The 16,756-nt window shown below is 38.5% G+C and overlaps 1 protein-coding gene across 5 annotated transcripts in view; it reads right to left on the bottom strand.

The window, feature by feature from the left end:
* Positions 1-16,756, bottom strand: part of ITSN2 (intersectin 2) — a 90,382-nt gene that overhangs the window by 58,785 nt on the left and 14,841 nt on the right. For all 5 annotated transcript variants that reach the window (XM_075497810.1, XM_075497813.1, XM_075497814.1 and 2 more), the window contains exon 2: positions 16,624-16,687. In XM_075497810.1, the coding sequence (XP_075353925.1) occupies positions 16,624-16,654 (31 nt within the window). In that variant the 5' untranslated portion in view covers positions 16,655-16,687. The remainder of the gene's footprint in view (positions 1-16,623; positions 16,688-16,756) is intronic.

Here is a 16,756-nt window from a genome sequence, read left to right as displayed (position 1 = left end):
TTCACACTACTGATCTTAGCCTAGGCAAAAAAAAAAAAAAAATCATTGCAGCCATAACAAAAGGCCTTCAGATGCACACTCTACCGTTAAAATTATGTTGTTAGCATAGTTTATTTGTTCCCAAATTAAACACACAAAAGCATTTCTTCAGCAACCAGCTCCATGACAGGTTTCTTGCAAGTATAAATTTAATTTAAAAAAAATCTTTGACTGTAAGCAACATTATTATAGCAACAAGTGCTTCCAGCACAGTCCTAGCGAGCCAGTGCAAGCAGCTACCGTCACAGCAAAGTGGTAACTATGAAAACAGGTGTTATCAAAATTACGTCATGTGAATATTTCAGGAAACTGAATATATGAAAGGGCCTGAAAAGGCCAACCTGCTAATAACTTATTTTCAAAGGTATGAAGAGCTTCAGATTTTCTCTGTCCCTGAGGACAGAGACTGAAAATCTTTTTTCTGGTGACTAATTCCATAAAGGTACACTCTCATCTACTGAGTTTTTTTATACATATGGAAGAAAATAATGTAATAGACCTTAAAACCAAAGGCAGATTTACTCCCACATAATTTGACTGTTTTGCTTAAAAGTAGATACATAAAAATGTACATACTATGTAAATATAAAGAAAACACATTCAGTTCAGACAATTTTAGCCACATCTCTCTTAAGACCTATCAACATTCAATAATACCTTGCCATTTAAGATGTTTAAAAGGACATATGAGAGCACCTTTTAATTTAGAAGGCTGAATGAAAACATGTACTAACTTCCAACCAGAAATCAGGTAAGTGGTGGGGGACAAAAGCAAGGCAGTATCCAAACAAAGTCCTTCCCAAAGCTGTGATTCCTTACAAGCTAAGCCTAGAAAGTAATGAGGTTTTTCTTTTAGCAGGAATTAGGATCTAGAAAACAGCACATCTCCAAGTAAGCACAGCCCTCCCAGTCTGATTGTGAGATTTTTGGTGCTTGTCTGTAACTGAACAAAGTCCCAAAAAACTAAGTTTTAACCTAAAGTTGTCTAACAGCGAGTGCCTGCCATTTTCAGCCTGAACTAGAACAGGTCGTTGTTTTATGAATACAGGTTAATAACCACTGGACAATGAAAACGTTTAAAAAAAATAATAATTAAAACCCACCCAATACTTATGGTAGGGATCCACAGTGTGGGCATTCGAGCCCTACTCAACAATTCTTATTTAAAGGATTCACTGTTTTTTCCAACTCCTACCCCAATATGCAACAGAAACAAAATTAAGAGTGTAGCACAAGAGGGAAGGTGAAAGCGTTGCAAGTGCTTATTTTTAGCTTAACCAGGTGCTCATGACTCTTTTGATGTTACCATTTGGAGATACAAATAAGAAAAGAAAAATCTATGTAGAGAAAGTGTCATTAAAATTAAGATTCCTCAAAATACTGAGAAAAATACCACATCGGTCTATCTGAAATTAAGACCGTGAACAACGGGGATCACAAGGTCTTGGCAATTCCACAAAGTGCATCATGAAACCATTCTTCAAAGTAATTGCCATGTTTACTTATAGCATAACCGAGGCCATCACAATAAAGACTTACCACAGACAAAATTAGTTTGAAACTCAGTTCTCCTGTGCAATCACCATCAAAACATGCTACAATCCTCACAAATACTGTGGTTGTCTCCCAAAGCTACCACCAGTGTTAAAACTGGCCACTCAGCATCACTGCCGAGAAACATTACACTGCCTGGTTTACAAACAACCAACTTTTGGGCACGTCGAACTGTGACAAAGGGAAGACTACTCCTTTTCTTGGAAGCACAAAGCGGCAGGAAGAGTCAAATGGAAACATCTGCCATCCAAGACATGTCTTCTAAACTTATCCGGCTTAGCTCAACATTTTTTGCACTAACATGCCTTCAATCCCAGGGCTGAGAAACATCCTGCCCATAAGCCAGACCCAGCCAAAGAGAAAAATTAATTTTGCCCGGAGACATCACTGTTCTTCTTCCTTCCTCACAGCCGCAGTCCTTACTCATGGCAAGTCATACATGAATCACAAAACCAAACTGCAGGCATCTTCTCTTTGCAGACACCTCTCTGGTCACAGGATGGGGCAAGAGGCACTCATCTCCTTGATGGAGCAGTGGTGAACCTTCGGCACTCCAGAGATTCTGAGCTGGCACCAAGTAGCAGTGAACTACAATACTTCTAAAAATCAGTTTAGCATCAGAAATCGAAATAAAGTTGCCACTACCTGCTCTCCTCTCATGACAAGCTTTGCTGCAGACAATGAATAGTACATTACTACTTTTCTGACTTAGCTTAAGTTTCCTGGAAATTTTCATGAGACAAGTAATTTTCTCCCACTGTAGATGGTATAATTTTGGAGGGGGAAAAATACAATCTCTCTGACAAGAAGATATCTCATGAAATCATTATTCTTCAAAAGAAGTTACTTGGCAATCTCACAACTTCATATATGAAGCAAGACCCACACAGATGAAGCTAATGCTGTATTTGACTACACTGCATTTTTAGGAATCAAAACTCAAGAAATGCTGAACTTGGAGATCTTCCCCACAAAGACTGCCCCTAGAATAGAGTAACTATTGCCTTCACTTGCTTTTTGTGTTTATGAAAAAACACGTTTCAATATTAGTAACACTTTTGGAAGACAGATGTCAAACTATCTTCTTTTTCTAGAGAAGGCTGGTACTTTCAGAGAAGACTGTGGATAAATGTCAGGACTGGCAAGTGTTCTCGAGATCCAACATGGGAAATCTGGACTCAAGGTCCACAAGTATATCAGCTGATTCCTTGTACCAGATCAGAAAACTTGGGAGAAACCAGCAGAGAAAACTCCTTTACTTGCCCACGCCACAGCTCTACAACACATTCAAGAGTTCCAAGTCTTGAATTCTACCATGAATCCAAGTCATGGATTCTACCCACGTAAAAAGTCCATACAGAATGACAGAGATCCACACAAACAATCTGGTGCTACACATCATTAACTTAACATACCTTCAAGACTTCTCTAAAGATGACAAAACACATACCAACCTCACCTTCATGTAACAGGTATTAATATGTAAATCAGTGTGGTAGCACTCACAATTTTTTAGTGTTGGAAACAAGCGACTAAGCTGGGGATTAAACAACATTTTCTGTTCCTTTAAGCTAATTTTAAATAAAAGACATCTTTCTATGAGAGAGCATGAGGGTCTGTTTATGACAGGATCACAGCATTTAGTAGGACAGCTCCAGAAATGCCTTTATAACACTGCATCAGACAGATAATCTTCTGAAGAAAATAAAGGACTTGCTTTGATGGGCTGCCAACATCAGAAACAAACACTGTTCTTTCCTTAAAACGCTAAGCTGCAATTGAAAAAGAAGGGAGAAAAAGAAAGCGCAATCCTAGGAAGAAAGTAAGGAGACTTGAAAATGCTCTGTAAGACCTCTGCCACTGGTCAGTACTACCCGAAGGCAAAAGGTACTTGTACCGAGAGCAGTACTATTAGTGAAAAGGACCCAGGCAACTTTTCACTTGTGGAAAATCATAAGACTTTTCTCACATTCTCCAAAGAACTGCGTTTGTTTTCCACTGACAGGCATTGCTTGTTCTCCTCTAATAAAAACTATGCTCCTACAACCTACAAAGTTAATTAACTCCACAGAAATAATAAACCTAAATTGAAAGAGCATTCCTTGTACACATAAGTCACGAGGATGAGTGATTATACCACCACCTTTTTAACCATCCAAAAAACTAGCATTAAGCTTCATAATGACCCTAAATAAATATTTATCCGCATGTTTAAAGACAGGGAAATTTCAACACAGACATGCAGCAGCGTGCCTCAAGCTGCACAAGGGGTTTTCCGTAATGCAACCCGCAATTGCATTATTGTCTCCCATTAGGAGCCTCGAGAGAGTTGTCTGGTGTAAGACATATTGGGATAAATCTAATAATTCCAGTCGTCTTCTGTCTGTGTTTGTAGATAAGTTTACCACAGAATTATTTATTACAGATTGGATTTAATGCTCCCAACTGAGATGCTGAATCACACTTCTGATTTTTCCTCAGTGGTGAGTAAACACTCCAGGGGTCTGAAAATATTCAGACTAATGATAAAATGTTCTGTATTTCCAGACTCCTTATCAGTGTTATTGCTATTTTCAATATTTGCTTCCCTCCTTTGTGGTTGGTTCTTTATACCAAACGTAGGAGAAAATGCTGACCGATAATAAGCACTTACTCTTATTTAGGTGTGCAAACATGTTATGAACTACTACTGCGGTGGCTTTGGGTCCATCCTAAAGTACCATCTGCTCTTCCTTGAGGAATGCACCTCCTATTCCCAGCTCCCATGTTCTCAGGCCACGGCAGGAGCCACATGCAACCTCCTTTCACAATGCACACATTAGTCCCGCTACTACTTGTCCTACCAGAAATGCTTCACGGAGGCTCTCAGCATATTAAGCAACACTGCGGCAACTGCCAGAGGAAAAGGGTATGTCTATGCTTAACAACAACTTCAGCAGCTTCTTTAATGTATGCACAGTCAAAAGGAAACACCTGTAGCTAAAGCATGTTAAACAGATGGAAACATCTTTCTCCTTTGATTTTGTATTTTCACTAAAATTACAAGACTTGTGCCCACAGAATCCAAGAGAATTTTTGAAGATTTTCAAGCGTCTCTGTGCTGGTTTGGCTGGGATAGAGTTAATTTTCTTTATAGTAGCTAGTATAGGGCTATATTTTGGATCTGTGCTGGAAACGGTGTTGATAATATAGAAATGTTTTAGTTGTTGCTAAGTAGTGCTTATACTAAATCAAGGACATTTCAGCTTCCCATGCTCTGCCAGGTGCACAAGAAGTTGGGAGGGGACACAAGAAGTTGGGAGGGGACACAAGAAGTTGGGAGGGGACACAGCCGGGACAGCTGACCCCAACTGACCAAAGGGCTATCCCATACCATATGACACAATGCTCAGCATATAAAACTGGGGAAGAAGGAAGGAGGGGACATTTGGAGTGATGGCGTTTGTCTTCCCAAGTAACCATTACGCGTGCTGGAGCCCTGCTTTCCTGGAGATGGCTGAACACCTGCCTGCCGATGGGAAGCAGTGAATGAATTCCTTGCTTTGCTTGTGTGTGTGGCTTTTGCTTTCCCTATGAAACTGTCTTTACCTCAACCCATGAGTTTTCTCACTTTTAGCCTTCCAATTCTCTCCCCAATCCCACCAGGAGGGAGTGAGCGAGCAGCTGTGTGGGGCTTAGTTGCTGGCTGGGGTTAAACCAGGCCATGATGTGCTATCCAAAAATAACTGTTACCTGCAGACAGGCTGTTAAATAGCATCAGGCAAGTGCAGAGCTACACAGATTTGGCCAAGAAATGCTTGCTTAATTGAAGAGCATGCCTACAGAACTGTGGACAAAGCAGCAGCAGACACATTGTCTTTTAGGGGACAATTCATATTCTCTACATTATGTACAGGATTTCTAGATGTTTTGCTGTATTGGGAATCCTTAGGTTCAGCAGTTCACTAAAATCAAATATTGGGCTCTTTTAAACTAACCACCTGCTCCTACAAAACAGGAGCAGAACTCCATATGATGCAGTGTTTTGCCTGATGATATGCGGTCATTGGCATCCCCCCACTTCGATACACAAAATCTATCTGTAAAGGAAGAACATTAAAATTTCTGTGCCATGGAATGATCTCAATGTAGAAACATAATCCTTGCTTTTAGAATGAGTATAATCCCTAAAACAATTTAGAGATATGTAATAGTCTAGTCCATGCTAACATTGTTTTCTGAATTTTACAACACAACTTGATGATTCCAAAGCACTTAAGCTATCAGTTTATAGTAACAGGACAGTATTTCTATGCTTTATAAAAATCACAGAATCATTTAGCTCATTATGGCTATCCATTTTCAGAACCTCCTTTTTAATTAAATTATTGCCAAACTCCACTGAAACAAAGCAACACAACAAGCAAGCAAAATATTTTAAAAAAAAGGCAAAACACAGACATAGCAAAATTACAACAATTTTGCTTGAAGATGTGTAAACAAACAAACAAAAAATTTTTAAAGTTTTGTTAGAGCCCCACTAATGTAAAAAAATACATTAGGAAATGTGTATAAACATGACAGTACTCTCAACTGCACGCTACCTTTTACACTAGTTTTCTGCAGAATTTATGACAACTCATTCTATAGTATTTTCTGAAGTTTTAATGAAGCAAGTTTTCTATTTGTCATCAAAAAGTGCAATTACTGTAACCTACAACGTTGGTAAACTCATACTTGGTTTTTGAAAGCTAATTTAACTTTTCCTGTTCTTACAGGAAAATGTTGGTACACAGACTTGGCTTAACCTAAGCCTTCCCCATATCTAGATTCAATACTAGCAATAAATATAAAAATATTTTCTGCCTAATTCTGGAAAAACAATGCCATTGAAATCACCTGTAGTTGTTGAGTTATTAACACTGATGCAGCACATGAAACAAGCCCTTCTTCCATCCAATGATATAGCCATGTCTTTGCCCAGCATCACAGAATCATAGAATTGTTTAGGCTGGAAAAGACCTTTAAGATCATCAAGTCCAATCATTAACCTAGCACTGCCAAGTCCACCACTATACCATGTCCCTAAGCACCACATCCAAACGTCCTTTAAATACCTCCAGGGATGGTGGCTCAACCACTTCCCTGGGCAGCCTGTTCCAATGCTTGACAACCCCTTCAGTGAAGAAATTTTTCCTAATATCCAGTCTAAACCTCCCCTGGTGCAACCTGAGGCCATTTCCTCTTGTCCTATGGCTTGTTACTTGGCAAAAGAGACCGACCCCCACCTCTCTACAACCTCCTTTCAGGTAGTTGTAGAGAGCAATAAGGTCTCCCCTCAGCCTCCTTTTCTCCAGGCTAAACAACCCCGGTTCCCTCAGCCGCTCCCCATCAGACTTGTGCTCCAGACCCTTCACCAGCTTCGTTGCCCTTCTCTGGACATGCTCCAGCACCTCAATGTCTCTCTTGTAGTGGGGGGCCCAAAACTGAACACAGTAGTCGAGGTGCGGCCTCACCAGTGCCGAGTACAGGGGCACGATCACTTCCCTAGTCCTGCAGTTAATACTTTCAAATGGATTTTAGAGACGGAAAAAAGAGAGAAGAAAAAAAGTCACACCAACAAGAATTTTTCCAATGGAAGGTATGAAAAGTTCAAAGTATGCAGGATTATCAAGGCATAAAATAAGCATACTTTGCCAAATTCTCCCCTACCAGCTGCAAGACGTGCCTTCATTTGTTGTTAAGGTAAGCATACTTCCAGCTGACAGACCCCATAGCCTTCGTTCCCAGCATGACACAGAAGATGGAAGATATGCTTACCCTTCGGTCTAGGACAAGTCAGAAGCTTTTCTGAGTAAACTCCTGTCAACCTGTATAGCATCAAAGCCTTCAATGAGGAAAATAAAGGTATTTAGTCAGCATGTTTGAGGAAAAAGCCCACCAGAGCTTAGACTAAACTTTTCTAATTCTGAAAATGGATTTTTTTTACACTGCTGTGCTCACCAGCATTCACAAGAAAACCCTACAACTTAAAAACTTACAAAAGGATAATTTGTTTAATTATTGTCTAGCAAATCTCTGTGGAATGCAGCAAAACTAAGAAGATTCAGGTGAGTTTCCATCTGCAGCAGCTAGTAAATCTTTCCATACTGGGAGAAATGCAGGCAATAAAAATACCAGCCAAGAGGATGCAAGATGAACCTTGAAATCAGGTGGAGTAAAGGAAATTATTCTCCTACAAAAACATACGTTGACATAAAATCAGAGCAGAACTCTGTTCAAGGAATATTAGATCCTTTACAGTAATTTTTGTAGTTCTCGGCATTATATGGCCATTAGCGTAAAACCAACGTTTCTGGGTTCTCAGACTTGAGGAGGAAATCTGGGACCAGGAGGAAGGTTGAAGGGCTATATTTACAACAGAGAATTGGGATACAGACTTGAAAGGAAAGAGAATAAGAGAGGAAAAGAATTTAAAAAAAAATTACACAGGAAGGGTGGGAGAGAAGGAAAATGAAGAGGCATTTCCCAAATTATCTGTGGAATAAAATTAAATTAGGAGATAATTTAGGAAACAAAACACAGTAACAACCCTGCCAGCTCAGACTGAATATTCGCCTAGCTAAGCTCCCGGCACAGAGTGACAGGCTGAGGCAAGCAGGTGGTGGTACTTCCCCAGGATGTCTTCTCAGCCCCCCACGTAGCTCCTGAACCAGAGGTGGTACCTCATTAATGGAAGGAAAATCCACCTATCTCTAATCGCTTAAGGAGTCCAAGTAACCTTTTGGCATCCACAGCTTCCTACAGCTTTCACTGTTTATTTGACAGTGTGCAAACTGCTCTCTTTGTTTGATATCTGCCAATGGCATTTTCATTGGATACTGGTTAATTATTGTGTTATCAGAGATTAATTACCATTCCCTTGCCTACGAAATGACAAATGACCTTGAGAAGGTGACATCTACTGTATCGACCATCCCCACCATTTCTTCTCCAAGCTGAAATGTCCAAGTCAATGTAATTATTCCTCATATGGAAGCTGTTCTGTATCTTTGATCATTCTTGTTACCCTCCTCTTTGTAATTTCTAGTCCTGACAGAAAGAAAACATGTAGGGAAAGCTGGAAGAAAATACAAAGTAACAAAAGCAAGAATAAGAGTTTGCTTAAACAGTACTCCTTATAATGTTAAAATTACTAATTAGCAGAACCTGCCAACTATATCCAGTACATACACAATACTACTTTCCCAGCACACTAGGGAGTTTGATTGTGAATGTAATAAATTTAAAATTGTCTATTTTATGTTTATAAGACCTTTGGTCCCTAGTCCCTAATCCTGCCTCCAAAGAGGCTCATAGGGCAACTTAGGAAATAGAATTAGGAACAGAGTACTTCCCTGGGTATTACAGTTTCTCGACTGTCAGAAATCAGCAATGTGGCAGACTTCTTGAGCCAAAAAAGCACCAAAAAAAAAAAAAAAGGGGGAGGCATTTAATAGTCATGGCATAGATCTTTCCTCCCCAAGTTTTGATTCCATGTACTTGGAACTTTTGGTTCCAAAGCATCTTGAGACAGCAAGTCCCAAAACTGAGTTGTTCATTATGTGAAACCAACCAACCAACCCACTCATTTTCTTCTGCCTGCCTTAAGCTCAATAATTTCACTAGGTATTGCTTTCCCTTTCAGTTATGAAAAAACAGTGAATATTCTTTCCCTTGTTAGCCTTTTCTATACTATTATGGCTTTACAGATTTCTATCATATCCTCAACTCAGCTGTCTCTTCTCTAAACTAAACAGCTCTAATCCATTTAGTTTCCCTTAACCCAGGAGCCACGTTCTCTCTTTGGCCATCTTTTTCACAGGCATCCTTACTCCGTGTCTAGTTCTAGGTTCTTCCAGAGCCTCGAGTGTAACAGGTCCTGGCAATAGCAGAGTGGATAATTTCCAGAAAGGTGAGCCTAGTGGATGTTGAGTTATCTTCAGGTTAGGTTAGGAAGTACTGTCCACTTATTTCTTAACCCAGTCTGAATATAGAGAACGTGAGAAATAAGAGGAGTAATTCTGCTGGCCTCCCAACCCACATCATCTATATCAGAAACAGTTTATACATCAACTTCCACCTGGTTTTTTTTCCCCCAAGCTTGAAGATCTCTTGTGAAATACAGTGTTATGAAAGCACTATCATTTGTTGCACAGCAAATTTTACCTGTAGCTCTTAAGAAAATATAAGGGTACTCTTTTCCATACTGTTATACAAATATCAACACACACTGTACCATGTGCAGAGTTCTTCACTAATAATGAAACCATGACTTCCAGGAAATACATGTTTCCTAAAGAAACGAAACTGTATCGCAGAGATCACAGTTAAACACAAAATTATCTTTATGAGAAGAAATGCAGGGGAAAACGTTGGTACATGCTTTAAAATATTCCAAGTATTATTAAAAAAAATACATACCTATAACTTTTAAACAAATTTCTTCAATAAACAGCACTAAGACAGTTCTTGATATTCAGTTAATCTTACCTGTTCTTGAGACTCGCACACAGAGAACATCACATCCAACTAAACCACAAAGGTTTTTAAGTTATTAAAATACCTTCTCTGATAAGAATGCTAGTCCCATGAACACTGATATTCTTTCAGCTTTCCAGGGTTTCACCCCTTCCAGCTATCTCAATTATGATTTAAGGTTACTGTTCCATTGTAGGAAAAACAACAAGATGTCCTAAAGAACTGATGCAGTACAGGGAAAAGCCTGAACATAGAAGATTCTTAATTAAAGTAACATAGCATTATATAAATACATTTGACAGACCACAATGTCTAAAAATGTGTTTATTCTTGCCATTACAATTAGTGGGCTAAACCTGAACTCATTCTGCCAATACCAATTAATATCATCTATGGCCTGTTCAAAGTGGCCATAGACATGGAATTTAGTAGATATTAAGACGGTACCACTTCACACAATGCCCATCAACCCTAAATTACCAACAACCACATGAAGTGGTTTATCAGAATGTACATTTCCCAAAATTTTGGAGCTAAAACTTCAAGGAAATGAAAATTTTAACAATCAAAGCCCTTTGAAGCTCACCCATGTGATAGATTTATGTTTCTGAGTCCCTTCAGCTAAGCCTTCATTCCTCTGGCTCCATTTTGGGGAATTATTTGTGGATCGTGCTGTGGTTTTTTGTTTAGGTTTTTATATGCTTTGAAGAAAAACCATCAGGAAGTCTCACCGACATCCAAAATGAATAAAACAGCTTGCATTACAGTATTATTATACCAGATAAAAAGCCTTCCTGGGTTCCCCACTCAGTGTAATCTTACCTTATAAAAGCTAACACATGATACTAATAAAGTAAAATCTTAGCAAGACAAAGCAGTTATAGGCTTAAAGTAAGTTAATGGATGAAGATCTAACACTAATCTTCACTAGGTTATTATCTAATTTTTAATTTAGTTTATTTTTCACATTTTAGGAGCATAGGATTCGAAGGGACTTCCAAGGTCACCATGTCCAGACTGCTGCTACTCCAAGAAACTCCAATACATTAATTCCTTTCTAAAATGCAAGCTCTTCCTTAAGGTGATCAGACTTTTTCCTTGACCATGGTCCAGAATGTCACTGGTGACAGAACCCTTCCCACTTCCAGACCAACTGCACCAACAGCTGATTAATCTCTATTTAACCTTGTGCTAACATTGTACTTAAAGAAAAGTTATTTTCCCTCCTTAACATTTATCTTCCTAACAAGAAAAAAAAAAAGGAGCAAATTTATTCACTGTAAACTAAATACAGTGAAATAAAAAAAACAGTAAGCTTTTATTTTGGTAGGTTAACAAAGCCAATCTCTTTAGTCTTTCTCAATACTTAATTCATTTCTTCTGCCTAACTCTGCATCTATTGCACTTCCTGGGTTTTTTTCCCCTCCTAAGCAGATAACCCAAATTGTATCCTATATCCCACAAGACATCTTACCAGTGCCTTACGCAATAGCATACATTACTCCTTATTTCACCCACCATGTTTTAGTATGCATTTCCTTTCCCTCAAACATAATTATTACATGATCATCTAATACATCCGGTTGTCTTCCTCCTTAGTCACAGCCAACTGCTGAGTTCCCAGCACACAGCGAAAATTCTTCTAGCCCATAATGGTATGACTAAAAAGCTATTTGAAGACAGCACAACAGAAATGTGATTAAATTTAACCAATGATATGAAGTTCATACTGTATTATTCTGGCTGGAAAATGACTCCTAAGTTTGTGTCATCAACCTATTTAACCAGCATACATTTGCTTTTTACTGATGATGTTGCCATAAATAATAACAACTAAGACTGGTGTCAAGATAAAAATCCATGAAGAATATCACTATTACGACATCCTAGTTTAAAATTTGCATTCTCTCTCCCTTTTAGCCAGTTACTTCTCTAATGAAGTCCAAACACGGGATCTGCTACGCTTTGTCTACAAAATTCAGTTACTGAAGAAAGCATAAGGTACAACCTTCCTTTGTTAAAACCTAGTTCCATTTATTCCATTTAACATTTACCTCCATGTCCAATTATTTCTTCCTTCCAAGATTTCCTCTTACATCTTCCGTGTGAATCATATTATCCTCATAATTAAATATGAATAAGACACTTTGTATTCCGCAATCCTATAGAGCTATTTCTGACTTGTTAGGATTAAAGGAAACATATAATATGGCACACACAATTGGAAATCTAATTTTTTTGCAGGGTGTGATAGTGGAAGATATATGCCCTTCTGACTTGAGCATATGAATTTTGCTCCATATCAACTGACACCACTGTCCTCACTGAAAAGTGAGAGGAAGGATTAATTTATAAGTAAGGACACAGAAAATATTTGTCCTTGTCTTAGAATTTATTTCCTTTTCCTTCTTTTAGATGGGAGAACAAGTTCTGATATTTTCTTTGCAAGGTCTAATTTAGCTTAGTATCTTTATCTACACTTGTTGATACCCAAGTCTACAGTTTCCATATCTACACTGCACACAAGGTTAAGAGTCAAGTTACATTCAAGTAGTTTTTAATTGAACTGTGATGACCAGGGTTCCTCCTAATTAAAAAAAATTCAGACCACGGATCTTGAGACAGACTTTTTTTAATAAAGAAGATGCAGCAGAACTTAGCAGTTTTACCCTTGACATCAGTAGAACTAGGACCTCACTCAACCCCTTCATGCCTACGCTAGTCTCCAACACATCTAAGTGCGGGGACACAAAACTCAATTCCATTCACAGTAGCATAAAATCCAGTTTGACTTATGAAGGTTGAGAAGCATGTGAAATGAGTTACAAGTATTACTTTTTGCACCTCAGTTTATCAGAGGTATTTTCCTGCTGGACCACAAAAAATATATCAAAAGGAAACAGGTGGTAGGATGGAAGAGGAAGGACAAATAAAAACATAAACAAAAAAAAGCACAGACCAAAAATTCCAATGGTACTTAAGGAAACTTAAGGATGTGAAAGATACTGATCGGCAAATACTGCTTTCCTTGTTCTGGCTGGACCGTCAAGATTAAATCTCCCCACACCAAGATACAGCATCAGCATGGATACTAAACCCCGAAAAAATCTAGCCTACAGAAGAAGGGGAGTTAGGAGAACAGCAACATCTTGCAACTGCTCTCCAGCTGTAAGGAAGGCATCCTGTAGCAGCAAAGGCTACTTCTTCTTGCTCTGTGATAAAGACAGCAATCACAGAGACAAATTAAGTGGAAGTGCATTTTAACCTATTAAAGCCTTTATCCTCTTAACTGTTGTTAGTATATTAATTCCTTCTTTAGAAACACAGTTGTTGAAGGTATTTGTTATTTAGTGTAACAAAATGCCATTTCCAAAAGCTTTTGCAAGACTTGGGATGAATTCCCAAGAAAGCTTTGTCCAGATGGAGAACTGTATGTAAGGAGAATAAACTACCAGGAACCAGATTTGTTTTATTATTTTCATAGATATAATGATCAATATTCAGACAGTTACAGGATAAAACTAAATCCTCAGTAGGGAATCCTCGATCTTGTTTGCGGACTGGGGAGATGAATATGCCTGGAGTGACTCTTTGATAGAACTGGACTCCACAGAGATAAATGTCTGTTATCCATCTGGTGCTGTTATGTATATTTTGTAATTGGCAGCCTTTCTACATAAGAAGAAACATGTTATTCAGCCTTGCCTGTTCATATAAAATGTCATCACAACCTTTACATTTTGCACAGGAGATAAATTTGTAAAAACTGACAGGTCTGCCCTGAGTTCCAGGAAAATCAACATGCACTCTTTAAGTCCTGCTTTTCCTCTTTGAATTTCCAGCCTGTTAGTACAGCATCCACAAAGGTCACCTTGGACAGAAATGGAGAGTCAAAGGGAACTCCTTTCTGTTCACCGCGTCCTTTCATGACCTTAGAGAAGAAAGGTAAGCGGTCTAGCAAGAGCATGTGCCCCCAGAGCACACAACACCTCAACAAGCTGAAGTTTACATGTGACCACATAATTAAAAAAGAATATGCCAGCTCTCAGTACAACACACAGTTTGGCCATCATCCACATGCTGAGGCTGGACAGCCTTGGGAGCGTGCTCTGGTGGAGGTATATTCTGAGTAACAGCTCAAGGTGCCCTCAATGAAGCTGAGTCTCTCAACTGGAACTCAAGAACGTGACTCAGTTACCCTTCCTTCTTGAGGTCCTGCACAGACTTCCCTTTCTCTGCTTAGGATGGTAAATAAAGTGTTGCAGCATCTTCTACGTGGATTTGTTTGAGACTGACTATCGTGCTTTGTCATTTGAACCCTGCAGTTCTCAAACGTGTTGTCACCCTGTGTCATATAATCACGCACTTGTACACACATCTGCTCCACACTACCCACTCACTTTTCTGTAACGCCAAATGCCAAAAATAAACCTGAAACAGAAACTACTTCATGCTTTACACTACTAATGAACTAAAAGCTAAGTATATTGTACCTTGATAAGAATAAGAGGTTTTTTCCCCAGAAGAAAAACACCATTTTGCCCTAGTAGAATACAAAAGGAAAGGGTCAATGCTCTGCTAATATGAAGGTGTGGCAGGCAGCCAGCGCTCTCAGGCTGCAGCAATGCCTAATGGTTTAGTTGCCTCACACATAACCTCATTCTTCATCTCATGCTTGAAGTCACTACCAAGGTCTAACAACATAATTAGAGGTTTCCACCGAGCAATGAGTGGTAAATGCAGGTGATCTATTTTGAATGCAAACAACAGTGGTAGTAAGTAGCAGGGAAGAGGAACACAGATTAGAGAAGAACAATTTCAACAGCAAAGGTTGCTCAGTATTTATCCAGAAATCACATTAAAACTACTCTTTTTTTCCCCCCACCTTACTTATTTGAAATTTAATCAATTCTGATAAGAAATATGACTGCAAAACTACACACAGTCATTCAAATATTCTGTGAAGAGCAACAGTTTAACTATTGCCTGGTATCTCTCTTACGTTCTCTTACTATGTTTTTCATAGTAAAATTCTGTGAGGGAAAGGCTGCATCTTGTGACACCGTTCCTTCTGAGAGTGGCGGACAGTAGTGCCCAAGGGATTTCAGATCAAGGAAAGGATTGCTCTCCCAAACTAAGACTTCTGAGATCAAGTCACGTAGGTGCTCAGTGCTGTCAATATACTTGCAATCCTCCAATAGAACCAATGAGTAAAAAGCCAAACCAAAAAGACACGAAATAGTTTATGCATAAATGAACCACGGAGACAGCCAAGAACATAAATCTGTATCCTCCCTGAAAAGAGTTTCTGTTTATTTTAAATTGAGGAGCAAAAAGCATGTGGCAATTAAAAAAATGCTTTTTCATTCTGTCCAAGAAAGTGGAAAAAAAAATCTAATATTTAGGTTTTTCCCTGTTATATACAATATATTCATTCCTTTTACTTCTCTTTTATTGTTAAGTCTTTGACACAAAGTCTGGAACAAACTGCAGCTGACTGTATAAAAAAAAGGTGTTGATCACACTGATTATTTTTTCACAAAATGTTTTATGCACATGTGAAAGATGCATAAAACAGAGGTTTAATTTGAAATCTGAATGTTGTTGTTCTGCAAAAAACCACTTCCCCTTACTCACTCAATTTATCTCAGCAGTGACAATTTTCTAAATTAGCTAAATAAAGACCTCCCAGTCCTGCAATAACCTTCACCGATAAATGAGAGAAGAAATACTTCTTCTTATATCTATTTCCTTATTTTTATCAGGAGAAATACTCCCTATCTGGAATATCTGAAGTGCAAAGCATTGTTCCTACACTTGTCTTTTCATTTTGGCCAGCTCTGTAAACAACACCAGGTAAACATCAAATTTCTCAGCAGATATTTGCAAATTGTGTCTTCACAAATAAGCTTGCTCTAAAAATAAAGAGCTCCAACACATACATACACACACGAACAATTTTAAGGTTTCAACTCTCATATGTCTTTGAAAGGAAATCACTGAGAAACAAATCCAAAAGTTTCTATAATAGATGGGGCACAGAATCAAGAGGAAAATCCTTAACATTTTTTTTGAGAAAGATCAATTACTTTTGTCAGTGTAGCAAAGTGCTTAACACATTTAAATATTTCGGTTTAAAATAAATAGCATAATGTATTATAATGAAACACATTTTGTGCTGAATTACGTAACAGAAAAGGTATGCAAGTTTAATCAACTATTACTTAGCATATTCCCCACCTGAAGTCAGACAGTATTCACACTACAAGTCACACCTTCCTCAACCCTTTAAATGATCTGAGATTACTAGATGCTCCAGGCATATCTGTACTCCAAATTACACTGCAGTAACGCTTCTACTGAGTTTCTCCCAGTCTTAGAGTACAAGTTAGGCTACAGGAAGCTGTCTGCAGCAAACTCACCATAATGCTGCTGCGTGGACTAAAATCAGCATTAAAAAAAAAAATAAAATAAAATAATAAAGACAAATGCTCCCACCCCTACCTAAACAAACCGACCCGAGCTACTTACCATTCATGGCTGTGGGAAACTGAGCCATCATGGTCTTGAATATGCCTTGCTAGCTCTTAGCCATCTGCAACATAAAAACATTGTGCCATTAATAATGCAACAAGGGCAAAACGTAGCTTTGCGCTCCAGCTGA

This window comes from Mycteria americana, chromosome 3 (assembly GCF_035582795.1).
Source record: "Mycteria americana isolate JAX WOST 10 ecotype Jacksonville Zoo and Gardens chromosome 3, USCA_MyAme_1.0, whole genome shotgun sequence".
NCBI classification, from domain to species: Eukaryota; Metazoa; Chordata; class Aves; order Ciconiiformes; family Ciconiidae; genus Mycteria; species Mycteria americana.
The sequence above is the reverse complement of the archived record's forward strand: the minus strand, read 5'-3'. Positions and strand labels throughout refer to the sequence as shown.